This window comes from Ailuropoda melanoleuca, chromosome 5 (genome assembly GCF_002007445.2).
Source record: "Ailuropoda melanoleuca isolate Jingjing chromosome 5, ASM200744v2, whole genome shotgun sequence".
NCBI classification, from domain to species: domain Eukaryota; kingdom Metazoa; phylum Chordata; class Mammalia; order Carnivora; family Ursidae; genus Ailuropoda; species Ailuropoda melanoleuca.
The window spans coordinates 68,741,685-68,759,338 of NC_048222.1; the positions used below are offsets into that span (position 1 = coordinate 68,741,685).

A 17,654-nucleotide genomic window follows, 5' to 3' on the forward strand; every position below is an offset into this window, starting at 1 on the left:
TTTAAATAATATAGTTTATATTTAATGCAGATTACAGGTTGTTTGTTGTTTCTTTGCTTGCTTGCTTGTTTTTTAATTTCAGGTTTAATTAGACAACATGATAAGCTATCCCAACCTTTCTTAGAGTTAGACTTTCCTAAGGCTTATCTACAGCTTTGGAACTTCATTAGTTCTCAGTACCTTTGGAACTTCACTAATAATAACCTCAAACATAATAACCATATTTGTGACTCCCTTTTGTTCACAGGCCAAAGGAAAGTCCTTAGATTGCTTTCTCTGTGTCTCCAAGAAATGCTCTAAACACAACCTATTTTCCCCCCATTCACATGTAGGTCAAAGGGCAGTGGGAAGCACAGTTTGGCTGCATACAGCCTCATTTACTACCTAATGACTCTCCTTAGTCTTCTTTGAATCTAAAGCTAGTGTCATTCCTCAAATTTATGGTAATCTCTAAATTTTCTCGTTATACATAAAATGTTGGCCCTTTACATCTTTTTATAAGGATTTTGGGATTACTAAAACTCCTGTGCTTTAATGATAACATTTTTCAAATGGCTTTAAACACATGTTTTAAGTAGAAATATAAAGTTTTTTCCTGTAGCTTGTGATCTATTTTGGAATTAAAGTTTGTTGCATGGATTTTTTTTTAGGAAAAAATAATATTAATTGAGAATTTTTGCTGTCTAATTTTAAGTTTCCTGTTTTTGTTGTTCTTGTTGTTGTTGTTCTCTTATTTCCAGCTTTCTAAGAAGTACGGAGTCCATGTTTGTGGAGAAGGTGGAGAGTATGAAACATTCACTTTGGATTGCCCTCTATTTAAGAAGAAAATAATTGTGTAAGATATCATTTCAGCATTTTCTTCCCTTTCCTTAAATTTAAGTGATGGAAACAACTTTAACATTAAGCTTGAGGCAACTTTTGTTGGGAGAAATAGAACGTGTCCTCTAAGTTCACAAACACTCAATTTGTTTAATACCAGTGAAGTCGTCTGAATACCTAAATCAATACCTGACAAGACGAGGCCTTCATAGAAGGCTATAAACTTTTTAGACATTGCACTTTCGTTTACTTGCTGATTATGCCCTGCAGTAAAACTGGTACCTACACACTGACACTTTTATCCTTTCATGAAGTGTGAATTGCCTGTATTATTTATCTTTCATTACAGCTACATTTGATAAACTGCCACATCAGTAGCCTGTGGGTTCCATTAACTCCATCCTCTTTTTCCTTTTTCTTGGCTTTTAAACTTGGAATAGTAATGCTAAACATTTCTCTTTTATTATTTGGGGTTATTTTTACATATAAACTTTGTTTTTGAGTGAATTCAGTTTATGGCAAGCACTGTGATTTCTTTGCCATAGATTGTTAAAATTAGTGTAGTGAAAAACAAGACGTACTTTTTTCAGTCTGTTAACATTGTTATCTGTACTCTAATTTGTGTTGCTCTTTTCCTATGCTAGGAGAGCACTTTATCTACTTTTCCTAAACTCTTATTCTTGGAAAAAATTGGCAGAAATATGCTTGACTTCAGGAACTCCACTGATGAACGATTGCCATCCTGTATCGAGGGGACAGTTTTAGCATGTTCACCACTAAGGGGCGATTTCTTTGTACTTACTAATAATGAGTGGAGGAATGATCTAAGAAAATTAAAATGGGATACCTGGGTGGCTCAGTCGGTTAAGTGTCTGCCTTCAGCTCAGGTCATGGTCCCAGGATCCTGGGATTGAGTCCCGCGTCCGGTTCCTTGCTCGGTGGGGAGCCTGCTTCTCCCTCTGCCCCTCCCCCTGCTTGTGTTCTCTTGCTCTCTCACTCTCTCTCTGACAAAAAAATAAATAAAATCTTTTTTAAAAAAAGAAAAAAAATTAAGACAACTCTAGGTGAATTTTCTAGAAAATACATTTATATACTGAAACATGGCCAAGACATTTTCATTATCATATATGTAATATTCATCCACTCTTACTTCTTTCATGTTCTTCTACTTCTTTTCCATTAATAATCATTGACAGAGTAATTTATTTGGCAAATATTTATCAAGTCCTGTTGTGTCTAAAGCATTCTACTGGGCACCATTGATGTTCAAAAATAGCTCCTGCCTTCAGAGGTTGAGTGGAAGACAGAAGATGGTAAGGGATAAAAGTTATAAGTTCATATGTGGGAGATATTTCTTCTGGCTACTGTGATCACAAAATAATGAATGAATAGGGGCGCCTGGGTAGTGCAGTCGTTAAGCGTCTGCCTTCGGCTCAGGGCGTGATCCTGGCGTTCTGGGATCGAGCCCCACATCGGGCTCCTCCGCTGGGCCTGCTTCTTCCTCTCCCACTCCCCTGCTGTGTTTCCTCTCTCGCTGGCTGTCTCTCTGTCACATAAATAAATAAAATATTTTTTTAAAAAATTATGAATAAAGTGTACGTTAGGTCTTCTATAAGAAAATACTGTTTCGTTATTCAAGAAGAGTGTTTGCATGCAAGGGTGAAATTACAGTATAATGGGGAACTTGTAGTATATTTACTTATTAATATGGGACTAACTAAATTGGTTTTTTTAAAAAAAAAAAAGGCATGGTAAGAGAAAAATGCCAAAGAATACAACTTTTCCCATTTACTTGACAACTTGAGGTCCTAGAAGTCTTTATGACCAACCTAGAATTTTAAGAGTTATACTGCTTTACAGTACATAAGCAGAAGGTCTGTTTATTGTAGTGCTTGAGATCTGAAAACAAAAACTTTTGTAGACATCATTTGTAGGCAAGGAAACCTAAGTTTGGCTGACACAATGGCATGAGAGAAATTAGTCATGCTTATAGAGAAGGATGTCCGGGGAGGTATGTTAGAACCCTCTAGTGCTGAAATGAGCTGTTCGGTTCAATTGAATAATCATTCATTGAGGTGAATTATGTGGATGGAACTCTGTAAGCTACTGCTCTGCTGTGTAGAAGTTCTCCTGTAACAGGAGAGACAGGAGAATCAACTAAGTAAGTGCTAACATACAGGTGTGTGTCTTGAGAACACAGAGGAGGCGCTGTCTTCATTCGTACTCATTTATCAGTTCATCGCTCATCTAATTCTGATGCTTAAGCATATTCTGTGCTCTTTTCTTCATAGGCTATGCCTCAGTTTATCTTCATAACTTTCTTACCTGATGCCTTTTCTCTAGCTTGCCTTCCTGTTTTTCTGCTCTTTGCTAAGTCTTCCCTTTTTTTTCTTTTCTTTTTAATTGAACCATAGTTGACACACAGTGTTACATTACACTGCTTTCAGGTCTACAGCATAGTGGTTGGACAAGTCTATAGGTTATGCTCTGCTCACAAGTGTGGCCACCGTCTGTCACCTTACAGTGCTACTGCAGTACTACTGGCTGTATTTCCTATGCTGGAAAAATCCCTCCATTTTTAAAGGTTTTTGCTGCCATTCCCTCTAGTGCTTGTTCTCATTCTTGAACTCTTAGAACACATAGTTGTCACTAATAAATATTTGTTAAATATTATTGAATTAGTCATTTATTAGTTGTTTTTACTTATCCCATTTTCACTTAACTTGTATGTGTTCCTTTTTAGGTTATAATTGGAGGTTATAGGTGGGACATACCCTAGTTTAGTGGAGAAAGCATGTCACCTATTACATATAAAATCTTTTCTCCTCTTTTAAATAGAAAATGTCCTTATCATAGCTACCTAATAAGCACTAAATGTGATACTAAGAGCAATATATATTGTACATTCTAAAACTGTATGTAAATGAAAGTTATTTTATTTAGAGATGATACAATTAAAAGATAAGTTTAGTTCTTGTAACTGTTTGTTAATAATTGACCATTAATAATACTGGATCCTGTAACTTTGAATTCATTCTTTGGACAAATTAAAATTTCTCCTGTTCTATGGTCTGCCACAATTGGCATAAAACTAATTGATTATGAGGAATCCAATTTCAAATCTCTGATTCAAATTTTTTTAAAAGGTTTTATTTATTTATTTGACAGAGAGAGAGACAGTGAGAGAGAGAACACAAGCATGGGAAGCAGGAGAGGGAGAAGCAGGCTTCCCACTGAGCAGGGAGCCCCATGCGGGGCTCGATCCCAGGACTCTGGGATCATGACCAGAGCCGAAGGCAGACTCTTAACGACTGAGCCACCCAGGAGCCCCTGATTCAAATTTTTTTGATGAAAAGGAGAAGATGACCTCTAAGGGGAGAAAAAATAAACTTTTACTTGCAAAATGACTTGATTATTATTGGGGCTTTTTTTCCCCAAAAACACAGATTGAATACTTTTTGTATAATGAAGTAATTTAGAGAAATTGGGGTGGTTCTGGAAGTTTATTATAAGACACATTTTGCCCCAATTAACATTTTTAAAATCTTGTAGGAAAGACTGATATAGCAGTCTTTGTCTGGAAGTAATTTAAAAATTTTCTAACTAGAGCATTTTACAATTCATTTTCATGTCAATTAGTGTGTGATTACTCACTTCTAGATAGAGATTTTTAGATCAGAAAGTAAAGGTTTTTGGGGGTTTATTTTATTTTATTTTTTTCTGAGAGGACTTGAGAAGAATTACAGCTTAGGCTTTATGAAAGGAGGATAATTGTGGGACAATGGTAGGTCCTCAAATAAAGAGCCTACTTTCTTATTACTTCTTACTTTAAAATACATATGTGTGTTTATCAGACACAAGAACTGAACTCTTAATGTTGTATTAGTGAAAGTGATTTCTATTAATGAACATATTTTCAAAATGTCAGTATTTGATACATCCCTATCTTTCCATTTGAGTTATCAATATTACTATACTACTAATGTAAAGTTTTTATACATGGGATGGATGGAGGGAGGGAGGGAAGGAAGGAAGTACTAAATTCTATGGTTAAACACTTTGTATTCATTTTTCCCACCTACTCCTGTTTTATACCCACTCAAGGCATAACTCAGTGCAGGGCATCACAATGTGGCATTTAGCAGTGGGGATGAATCAAGTACTTATCTATCTTCTGACATCTATCCTGTATCACCTGGGGTTTATTGAAATTTATGAACTATTTTCCTTACATTTAAATTTTTAGACCTATTAAATGTTATCTGTATTATGCTGGTGATAGCATGTGGTATTATTGGTGTGTGTGAGCATGTATATATGTGTACATGTATACATGCAGTGTACACCTATGAGGAAGTATGTATTCATGAGAAGATAGGTAATTAAAAAATCAGTGTGGCTTTGTGAGAGTTCAGTAGTTAGTGTGTAATGTGAAGATACTTAACAAAGTTTCACTGTACAGCCATTTATTCAACAAATGTCTGATGAATACCAGGCAATGTACTCTGTACTGAGCCGAGAGGGGTAGGTTGGGGCAGAGTCAGACAAAGGTGATCAAAACTTGGTCCCTCTCTAAGAAGAAAGACAAGCCTACAAACACATAATTATAATGTAGTGGATGCGCAGTGAAAAGGCTGTGAACACATTATGAAAGCACATAAAAGGAGAAAACTAGGACTGTTGGAAAATGTCAAGGAAGGCTTCACAGAAATGATACTGGGGTTGTCTATGAGGATGAGTGTGAGTCCACAGGGAATATCTGTATACAGTTGTCTTCTTAGAGGAAAGGTAGAAACAAACACCATGGCTGTCTCAAGAGATAATATCAGGGGGTTTTTTGTTTTTAAATGAGGGGGATAGGGCCTGACCTCACACCTTGGGACCCTGACCTGACTCAGCTGTCCTTTTGAAGTTGTATCTAGGGGTAAGTTTAATGCAGCAGTGAAAGGGAACATGGGCTAACCCCCTTGGCTACAGAGAAGCCTCGGTTGTATAAGAGGTAGTGCCCCGACTGACTATTTGCATTAACAGGGAAAGGGGAGGAGAGTAGCCAACTGAAAAGCATTTTTGCCGTGGCACAATTTGTCTTAATTTTCTGGGTCACTCTGAGGATACTCCAACAGATCCTACTCTAGGTTTCAGAGAAATCCATGAAGCAGACAGAAGCCGAAGATCCTTGAAAGTTGAGTTTCTGGAAGGGAGAAGAAGAGCAAAAGTGGCATTATTCTTTTTGAAACTAAAAACTGTTTATTTGAGATCTAGTCTCTTCCAGTTGTCTGGCTTGGTATAAATGAATGAAATGATGTTAGTCAATTAGAGATTATGGGTTTAATAGAATCCATAAAAATCATATTCTTTTTTATTTAGTGCTTAGAATATTCTATATTTTCTCTGGATAACAATCTTTACTCAGAATGCAATAATTACATTAAAAGAGCTATTTGCTGTCAACCTTCTGTTTCTAGTGCAGATAACTGGCCTGAGAAGGGAGGGCCTGAAACCCTTTCTAATGACATAGCATTGGTTCCAGGTTAATTATAGTTTTGGTGCACTCCATTGTCAAGGATATCAAAACCAGGCTGCCTAGATTAGGCATAATTAAGGTTCAAGGACAGTTTCCAAGTCTGAGATCAGGAACAGGGAGATTGAAATTTAATGTAATAGTTACGTTGTACATAGGAATTGGAATTGGAATCTGATCGATTAGCCAAGATACAACCAGAACAAGCAATTTTGGAGTAAGTAGAAAAAACAAGACTAGGGCTAACAAGCCAGAGGGGCAGGTGTGAGAAAGCAAGGGCTCTTTACTTTCTCTTTCTCCTCCTCCTCATTATACCAAAGATATCTTTTGGTTGATATAGTCTGTGAAGGCAGGTTATATTTTTCTGTCAGGATCCTGACTCTTTAATAATTCTGTTTCTTTTATAACATAAGTTGCTTTCCTTGTAATGTCACAGAAGCCCTTTTTAATGTTATTTTTTCCTAAGCATTAACCAGAGGCATATTTGATATTAAAGGTTCATGAATGGTAGTTGACTTTTTTAAGCATCAAACATTTTTTCTCTATCTCTGATCATTCAAAGGGGAAAATAAACAGAATTTGTCCATGAAAATTTAATATTTTGGAGCCAAGTATTTTGAGGTTCCTTTTATTGCCACAAAATAACTTTACATTACAAAAGTTGACTGAAAAATACCTTAGATTATGGCAAAGTCAAATAGAGTAACAGTTTGTTTTGCTATCCTACAAAGGTTAAAATGCTAACAATGTATTAATATAAACAATGAAACTAGTTCCTAAGGCATTAAAGAGATATGGGGAAATTCTATTTTTAAAATTTCAGTTGAAATGCAAAACACTATTGCTTTCTTAATAAACAACAATAAAAAATAATTAGTTATTAGAACTTCACACATAATCTTAGTTATTCATATGTGCTTTACAGGGTACCTTTGATAAAAGTTGAGTTAATTTACATATATCCATATGGTGCCAGCAAGCAGTTCATACCATTTTACCTGAATGTGGTAATTACTATGTCAGACAATCAATTTTAATAGCAATGATATTGCAGTGTGAAGAGTTCACCTAGAGCTTAAAACCGTCACCAGTACTGCTTTTGTGAAGGATAATTGAGATTTTGTGTGAAACACTGAATGAATTACCTCTTGAAAATGAAAGGAATAATGAAGATAAAGCGCTATTGTTTAATGGTTAGCCCCTACCAAGCAAATTTGTGAAAATGAAATTGAATAGGAATTTAAGTCTCAAAACTGTTCAGAGAGCTTTGAGTGAACCTGAAAGTTGAACTGTGTCGTTATAAAGACAAAAGCTTCCTTACCTTTTCTTGTACATTGAGCGTTCTCGATCATTTTCCCAACTAAATATTGGATTATTAAAAATAGATATTAACCACTACATATTGTTTTAAGTGGAAATAAATACAAAAGGAGGATTTTTGGTCTCTTCTAGTCACTAGCAGAGAGCAATCTGCCACAATTTATGTAGTAAATAAGCGCATTATAAAATTTTTGTGTTTTAGGGATTCATCAGAGGTGGTCACACATTCAGCTGATGCATTTGCACCTGTTGCTTATCTACGCTTTTTGGAATTGCACTTGGAGGACAAGGCAAGTAAATCTAAGATTCACTTTCAGTGGTTTCAAGAGAAAATTGGGATATATGCATTGGCTCTGTATCTATAATTCTATAACAGATAAAAGGGTTAAAAAAAAAGTCATTTTATCATTAGTGATTTTTTTTTCCAGATCTTCAGTCAGTAAGAATTTTGCAGATGTTTATGGCTTTGAGAACTCTATATGATGTCTAAGAAATTATATTTCTGAAGAGTTTGCAATTCAGTTAAAAAGGGAATCATATATATATTAAGCAATGAGAAGACAAGACAGTATACAACCAAATATTAAATCACCTAGTAAAATAAGAATTAGTTCATTGTACATAAACATGAAGGAAAAGGTTTGAGAATGAATTGGAGCTTCATTATACAAAGTTTAAGAGTAGAGGAAAAGAAGAAAAAAAACCAAAAATATCCAAGAGAGCAGAAGTACAAGTGAAAGATGGAAAGTGAAGCAAAAGTGTGATAAAGAATTTTAAATATATTGATTGTCAAGATATAACAGAATCCCAATTTAAGGATGTCTTGTAAAGGTCTGGATTAGACTCTTTGATTAAAGGGTCTGCTGGGTGTTGTATGTAAGTGTTGAATCACTGAATTCTACTCCTGAAACTAATATTGCACTGTATGTTCTAACTAGAATTATATAAAAAATTTTCTAAAAGTCTGCTACTTGAAATATAAAGGATAGAAGAAGTTTTCTGCATCTTTGGTGCTCTATCAACAAGTCTTGAGCATACCCAAGTTATAACTATATCTATGATAGGAAATCTGTAGAACCAAGAGGGTTTAATGAAGATTGGCAAAGGAAGGAAAAGAAAAGTAACTCCAGAAATCAGGATGAAAGAGTTTCCAAAGGAAAAAAATAATTATCAGTGTCTAGAAAAATTAGGTTAGACAGGATTGAAAGTAGGTCACTGAATTAAGCTAGTAGATGACTATTGGTGACCTTTTCCCAAAAAGTTGGTAATCCTTGAGAAAATGAAGCTCTACTCTTCAAACATCCTTCATATCTAATGAAAGGAACCTCTTACTTTCTAGTTCTCTGCTACTAGTGCTGCCATGTGCACACAAGCAAAGTAAAAAACATTGCATTTTTGTTTAGACACATCAGCCATTTTATGTTCAGTTTTACCTAAATAGGTCATTGTTCACCTTGTTGTTTTAGTATTTCATTTGTTTTCACAGCCCATTTGCCCTCTCTAAGAAAAGAATGTTATTTTTTTAAGGTGGAATATTCACTGACACTGAATAAATATGGTGTGTTTTCCTCCTTCTTTTTTTCTTTCTTCTTCTTCTTCTTCTTCTTTTTTTTTTTAGGTGTCCTCAGTGACTGACAACTACAGAACATCTAATTATATACATAATTCTTGAAGAACATTTTTGGACTTTGTTTACTAAGCTGCCATTTCTGTCTGAAAAAAACTACATAGCATTTTCTCAACTATTATATCCAGTTCTTTCTCCGGATTTTTTTTTATTCTTAGAAATACAGCTCTTTATCAGAAGAAGTTAATAGAAACATTGATTAATTGGGAAAATGTGAAAGCCTCAGTCATTATTATTGGTGACGTCTGAGGGTTCTCTGACTTTTGTTACCATGTCCTATCCATGACCTGTACATGATATGTGCCCTTTTCTCCCCTTCTACTTCACCTCCAGTTCTCATTTCTGTAACATTCCTTTGCTTTCATCACACTGTTTTATTTTCCTCCTTCTCTCTTTCATGCTCTCATCTCTGCTAATTATATAATGATGCAGAGAGCATTTGAAAACTGGGATGAAAAGGCAATCACTTTACTTAGCCGATCAAGTTTATTCTACTGGATGTTACTGATGTGACTTGTCATTTTTGTTTTGATATAGTATTCATTTTATCAACAGTATTGGACAATCAGGAAGAGTATCATTAAATCTTAGTGGTTATTTTATAACATTGAAAAATCCAATTTTTGTATCCAATGGGAAAAAGACAGTCTTTTCAACAAATGGTGTTTGGGAAACTGGATAGCAACATGCAAAAGAATGAAACTGGACCACTTTCTTACACCATCCACAAAAATGAATTCAAAATAGATTAAAGACCTAAATGTGGGACCTGAAACCATAGGAATGCTAGATGAGAACATAAGCAGTAACCTCTTTGACATCGGCTGTAGCAACTTCTTTCTAGGTATATCTCCTGAGGCAAGGGAAAGAGGAGGGAAAAAAAACTACTGGGACTTCATCAAAATAAAAAGCTTCTACATAGCAAAAGGAATAATGAACAAAACTAAAAGGCAACCTAAGGAATGGGAGAAGATATGTGCAAATGACATATCTGATAAAGGGTTAGTATCTGAAATATATAAAGAACTTATCAAAGTCAACACCCAAAAAACAAATAATCCAATTAAAAAATGGCCAGAACACATGAACAGACATTTCTCCAAAGAAGACATACGGATGGTCATCAGACACATGAAAAAATGCTCAACATCACTCATCAGCAGGGAAATGCATGTCAAAACTACAATGAGATATCACCTGTCAGAATGACTAAAATCAACAACACAAGAAACAGCAGGTGTTGGTGAGGATGTGGAGAAAGGGGAACCATCTTGCAATGTTGGTAGGAATGCAAACTGCTGCAGCCACTCTAGACAGTGTGGAAATTCCCCAAAAAGTAAAAAGTAGAATTACCCTACAATCCAGCAGTTGCACTACTAGGTATTTACCCAAAGAATACAAAAATACTAATTCAGTGGGATACATGCACCCCAATGTTTATAACAGCATTATCTACAATAGCCAAGTTATTAAAAAACACAATTTTTTGGTATCTGTGCTGACCTTAGACAACTTTATTTTGAGTAGACTTAATATTTTTAAAACAATTTTGGATTCACAGAAAAATTGAGCAGAAGGAACAGAGAGTTCCTGTATGCCCCCTGCCCTTACACATGCACAGCCTTCCCCACTGACAACATCTGGCACCAGCATGGAACATTTATTACAATCAATGAACCCACACTGATACATCTTCACCACTCAAAGTACATAGTTTACATTATGGTTTAGTCTTAATAGTGCACATTCTGTGGGTTTGGGCAAATGCATAGTGACATATATCCACCATATGGCATCATACCAAATAGTTTCACTACCCTAGAAATCCTCAGTGCTCTGCCTATTCATCCTTTCTTTCCCTTTTACGCCTAGTAACCACTGATCTTCTTACTGTCGCTATGGTTTTACCTTTTCCAGAATGTCATAGAATTGCAGTCATACAATATGTAGCCTTTTCACACTGGCTTTTTTCACCTAGGACTATGCATTTAACATCCTCCATGTCTTCATGAGTTTTAAGTGTTGAGTAATATTCCATTGTCTGGATGTACCACAGTTTACTTCTCATTCACCTACCAAAGAACATCTTGGTTGCTTCTAAGTTTTGGCAATCACAAGTAAAGCTGCCCATGTTCAGGTTTTTGTCCTCAGCTCCCTTGTGTAAATACTGAGGAGTGTGATTGCCAGATCGTATGGTTAAGGCTATGTTTAGTTTTATAAGAAACCACCAAACTGTCCTGCAGAATGGCTGTACAATTTTATTTTCCCACCAGCAATGAATGAGAATTCCTGTTGCCCTACATCCCCACCAGCTTTCAATATTGTCAATATTTTGGACTTTTGCCATTCTAATAGGTGTGCAGTGTTATAGTTGTTTTAATTTGCGTTTTCCTGATGACATTTGATGTTGGATGTCTTTTCATATGTTTATTTGCCCATTCCTGTATCTTCTTTGGTGAAGTGTCTGTTCAGATCTTTGCTCATTTTTTAATTGTTTGTTTTTTTATTGAGTTTTAAGAGCTCGTTGTATATTGGATAGTAGTTCTTTATCAGCCATGTCTTTTGCAAATATTTTCTTCCAGTCTATGGCTGTCTTCTCATTCTCTTGGCATTGTCTTTTATAGAGCAGAAGTTTTAATTTTCATGAATTATTAATTCTTTCTTTCATGTATCATGCCTTTCATAGTGTATCTAAAAAGTCATCACCAAACCAAAGGTCATCTAGATTTTCTTTTATGTTATCTTCTAGGAGTTTTATAGTTTTACATTTTATATTTGGGTCTGTGTTCCATTTTGAGTTAATTTTTATAAAGAAGTATAAGGACTGTGTCTGGATTAATTTTTTTGTATGTAGAAGTATAGCTGTTCTGGCACCATTTGTTGAAAAGACCGTCTTTTCTCCATTATTTGCCTTGCTCCTTTGCCAAAGATCAGTTAACTGTATTGGTGTGTATCTATTTCTGAACCCTCTATTCTGTTCTTTTGCTGTTTGTCTGTTCTTTTACTAATACCACAATGTCTTAATTACTGTAGCTTTATAGTTTATCTTGAAGTCAGTAATGTCAGCCTTCTGACTATTCTTCTCCTTCAATATTTTGTTGACTATCCTAAGTCTTTAGACTATTCTAAGTCTTTCCATATAAACATTAGAATCAGTTTGTAACTTGCTGACATTTGATTGGTATTGCATAGATCAAATTAGAAAAAAACACATCTTGACAATATTGTCTTTCTACCCATGATCCTGGAATATCTCTCCATTTATTTATTTAGTTCTGTGATTTCTTTCATTAGTTTTGCTAAGACATTTTACTTGTCTTCATTATTATAACTTCTATTAAATGTTGCCTTATTTAGGATTTTATTTTATTTTTTTTTCCAAATGGCAAGCTTTGATATGACATTCTTAGTGTGGAACCAGAGGGAAACAGTGAGAGTTTCTTTCCCAGAAATCCCATTGTGTCTCAGTGGCTTGGGCAAAGATTGGGCTAAGTCACCATCTTTACTCTTGACCTCACCCAGGTAATAGAGAAGGGTATGCTCTAGAGGGAAAACAAAGTGTAATTTCCAAAAGAAAGATAAATAAATGCTGGAGGACAAAATAGCAGATACTTTTTTACATGTTTTATCAAAATCACATTGCTATTTCAAATTCATAGTAAATTAATTAACATTCCACCCCAAATAATAATGAGATGTAAAATGTAGGACCTTGAATATCACTCTGAAAATAATGTATCTGTTCCCTAAATTCCTTTAATTTCAATTCACTCTATAACACATTTGCAATCTAGCTTGACCTCAGTTACTTTGATAAACTGCTGTTGGTCTTTTCTCAATGTTCATAATCCATAATTAATCCTTTTCCTTGATAATATTGACCATCTCCTTGAAAAATTCCCCTGTAATGGTTATATGTCACTGTGCCATTCTGACTTCTTCTGCTTGCTCAAGATTTCTTCTGTCTCCATCAGTAGTTTCTCTGCTTCTTGCCTTCAACAAGTGTATATACCCCAACATTTCTTTTTAAGGTTCCATTTTTTTCTTTTTCTTTTTCCATTTTCTGTCTCTGGGATTTTGTCTTCTCCCACAATCTACTTTTCAGCTCTATGCAGATGATTCTAAAGTCACTCTCCTTCTGGTCTTCCTGCTGATATATATACTTTCTCCTTATCTCTAGATCCTTATTTCTGACTGGCTGCTGGACATCACTGCCAATATGTATCAAGTTCATTGTGTACAGACTTTAACTCATTTTCTTCTCCAAGTGTACTTTCTGCCTGTTTTTGTTTCTTAACACAACTGTTGTCCCCCTAGTAACTCAGGAGCAGAATATTGGCATAATCTCTTATAGCTCTCTCTCCTTTACAATGACATTCAGTTGGTTATCTAATTCTTTACATGCTAATTCTCTAATATGTGTTTTACACCATTTCATCTCCATGCCCATCTCTCTAGTTAAAGTCATATCTTGCCCAAACTCTTGGACAACATACAACTTCTTTAGGTGAACACCTTGCTTTCATTATCCCCATATTCTATCCCACTTCCATATTGATTTTTCTTCCTAGTTTTTGTGTCTCTGCACAAAAAAACATAATACAGCTACATTGTTTTCTAAATAAACAGGATGTTTAGCCATTAATTGAAGACTGTCTAACATGGTACCATAACATCCTTTCTCAGTCTTGCTCTCAGAAACCCCCTACATGTATCCTTTGCTTCAGTAGTACAGAACCATTGGATGCATGGATATTCCCTTACTCTGCCTTGCTCTCCTCCCTTGCCTTTGCTTATTCGATCTTATATGTCTTCCTTTCTTCTTCATTTTCTTTAACTGTTACATCCTTCCCATGATGCAAGCTTGAAATCAAATACTCATACATTTAGCCACACAAGATATACTGTCCTAACGCTTTGTTTCTTCCTTTCTTGTGACAAATAACTTAATCAGCTTTATGTTTAAGGACTTATCTTATTTCTACTAAGTTGTAAAATTCTTGAGGACTGTTCCTTTTTCATTTTTATACTCTCTGTAACAGCTCTTAGTTCTGGAATAAGATTTTTGAATTTATAATTGGTTGTTATTTTCTTATTTCATTTTTTTCTTCTTACAGAATTTTATAGACATTGCTTCCTTTTCATGTTGCATACCATTCAACAAAAGTCACTTTCTTGTTCATTTTTCTTTTATCTTGTTGTTAGAGAAAAATGCTCTTAAAGCAAACTAGAATGTAAAATACAACCTCTAGACAGGCTGTTAGTGTAAAATTTAAATTATCACTAAGATTTTCACTTTACATATGATGACCCTTAAACATATCTGTCTAATATTTAATCTATTTAAATTTTATCTTTAAGTTAAAATTGCAAAGTTATTTATGTGAGTATAAAATTGTATCAACTAAACAGGGGATCCCAAACAAAATAACTGAATAATGGAAAGCTCCAGGTTAAAAATGGGGAAATATATTAAAATTTCTTTGGGGCCTTGACTTTATTGCTTATGGCAAACTTGATGCTAAAATGTACCATTCATCACTGCAGTGACAGGCTTGAGAAAATGAAAAATACAAAGCTTTACATAAATCAGCCGAAAGATCATATTAAAATGCATAACCTTTAACAGAAGAATCAAGACTTTCACTTTTCACCATTCACAAGCTTTTTCTTCCTTATATAGTTGTTTTAGATTTTCCAAACAGCTTTATGAGGAATAATATTTCAAATTAATTGTTGACAAAGCCACTGCATTTTTAAAGAAACAGATTCACAGAAATTTAGCCCCAGTTTTATTAATGGACTACTATTGCTTAGTACTTAATTTTGATTTTTGTTGAAATAATCTCATGGGACAATTATATATTTTACAGAATTGTAAAAGCCCACATTCCTAGAAGTTGTAACTTTTAAGGATATCATAATCTCTTAGCCCATTCTTGGCTCTTTTCATTTTATTTGGCTTTATTTCAGTTATACCATCAAATATCTTGAAAAACTTTGCAGCATTAAACTATCTCTGTGGTTTTATTTTTTGCTTCAGTCTAACAAATACCTATGACCACCTACTCTGTTTAAAAAACTATTAGCCCCCCGTGAAATTCACTATAAATAAGGATAAATTACAAAGTAATTTTAAATCTAAGTTCAAGTCAAAGTTATTACAGGTAATCATTATTCCCAGCAGGATGATTAGTGACAGATATCTAGTCTGTCTAGAGTGATGTGTAGGATATGATCCTGTTTTTCTGAAAAATATTGATGGATTCCAGGAGCTTATCTATTCATTTATATTTGAATGAGGATGGTAAGGGTGGGCACATAATAACCAGAGTGATAATATTGGCTAGGTATCTTGGGGGCAAGGGGCCTGAAGAGGAAAAACAGAAAAGCTTAATATTTACATATCTATAATTTATGATTTCTTAAAATGAGTGTATACATGTAAATTTTAAAATATTTGATTAAGAAAATTAACTATAGGGGGTGGATATGGGTGTAGTGAGTTCCAGTGCTAAATAAACATGTAAATGTTATTCTGCAACACTTTTGTAGTCTAGGTAGAAAGAGACATAATAGGGCCTTTTAAAATTTTCCATAGAACTCAAGTGAAAACAGTACCTACAATGTGGATTGAAATCTAGTTGATCCTATGGTAAAGTCTGTGCAGAGAATGCTGGGGGAAGGATATATTTATATATATATAAATAAAAGAGGACCAAAAGCATGACTCTTGAGTTTGTTATGCATGGGAATCTGCTCTCACCACTCACAGCAACATGTATAAACTTGAAGATCTATCCAGAGAGATATGCTGCCATTGTCTTTATGCTACTTCAAAAATATTTCCTTACAGAGGGGACAAAGGAAGAAGGAAGATGAATGATGACTTACTCACCAACATTTGAGTTCAGTACAGCTTTCCTACCCCACCCTCTCCCCGACCTTTGTCCTCAAGCTAAAGAGCAGAAAAATGATTTGGTAAGAAGGAACAAAGCATTTCACAAGCTTTAAATTAGGATTAATTCTACAAACTTCAATGATACAACCTGAGATTCAGAGAGATTTCAGCCTTGGGTACTATTAAGTCACTGCTGCTGCACACGGTCATTGGAGCAGAGTAATAAATCAAGCATCACATTCACTCAAACGTAGAGAGCTACTTGACTCATTTCTGTCGCTAATGCATGGATTTCAGTAGTATCAACAACATATGACTCTGTCAAGAGGATCATACTAAACAGTGGAAAAGTGTTTTTTAATCCAAAATCTGTTGTGGACCTATCAATTTGGGGGAGAATAATAAAAATAACCAATCAATTGATTTTCTTCTCTGCTTTCAAATTCTAGTTGTCTATATATTTTGTCCTACTATTTATTTAGTTGTTAAGCTCTTGTATGCAGCTTGTTATTGTTATTGTCATTGTTGTTTTAAAAATAAAGTTTCCGATTGATGTTTTTATAAAGTTTCACTTTGGTGATTTCTTATAAAAGAAAAGTGGAATACTGTTCATTTATTTAACACATATTTATTGAGTGCTTACATCTATATGCCTAGCACTAGGGATGCAATAGTGAATTAAATATCCAAAAATCATTTGCTTTATGAAACTCTTATCTTATGGAATGAGACAAACAAATAAATGTGTAAAATAAAGGGGACAGTGAGAAAGTTGCCTCATTGTCCATAGAAATAGGGATTAGATTTTATGGAGTAAGCATAGCCTGAGAATCCTGGGTTTCCATGGTGAAGGATTTAAACCCAGATTGAGAGTAATAAGACCAAACTTTTTGTTCATTTGGGAGATAGTGGTAGTGAGCTTGTGAGAAGCCTGTAGATACAGCCAAAGAGTGATTCAGTAAATTGGACAAAAGTTCCAAAGAAAATATTAAGAATGAAATATGGAGAAAAACAAAGAAAGTGTACATTAGAGATTAAGAGAAGTAAAAACAATGAAGTGGTCTAGAATACGTGTAATTAGTGTCAGAACAAAAGGAGAGGGATAATGGGAAAGGTGCACTATTTCAAAAGATAATGGCTGAGAACTTTCCAAAGTTGATGAAACACACCAAGGTACAGATTCAAGAGGTTTTATGAACCCTAAGCTAAATTTAAAAATCCATATTTAGGCATATGATGATGAAACTGCTAGAAACGAAAGGTAAAAAAAAATTGGTAACAGTTAAAATATGTTTAAAAAAAGTATACTTTCAAAGAACCAACTGTTAGAATAAAACCTAACTTTTGAACAGGAAAAAAAGAAAAGAAACCAAACAATGGAATCATATATTATGTAATACTAAATGAAAATAACTGTCATCCTAGAATTCTGTACCCAGCAAAAATATTCTTCAGACATAAAAGTG

General features: G+C 34.5%; 1 protein-coding gene across 5 annotated transcripts in view; it reads left to right on the plus strand.

The window, feature by feature from the left end:
- The window catches only part of DPH6 (diphthamine biosynthesis 6), a 317,109-nt gene that overhangs the window by 156,548 nt on the left and 142,907 nt on the right, over window positions 1-17,654 (plus strand). For 3 of the 5 annotated variants that reach the window (XR_004625731.1, XR_004625730.1, XR_004625732.1), the window contains exons 7-8: window positions 741-835; window positions 7,863-7,950. Coding sequence is in view for 2 of the 5 variants with exons in the window: in XM_002917811.4 (XP_002917857.1) it covers window positions 741-835; window positions 7,863-7,950; window positions 9,279-9,332 (237 nt within the window). In the remaining 3 variants the exon portion in view is untranslated. Of the gene's footprint in view, window positions 1-740; window positions 836-7,862; window positions 7,951-9,278; window positions 10,036-16,143; window positions 16,757-17,654 lie in introns of those variants that run through there. The other 2 variants (XM_011223160.3, XM_002917811.4) reach the window with 2 other exon arrangements.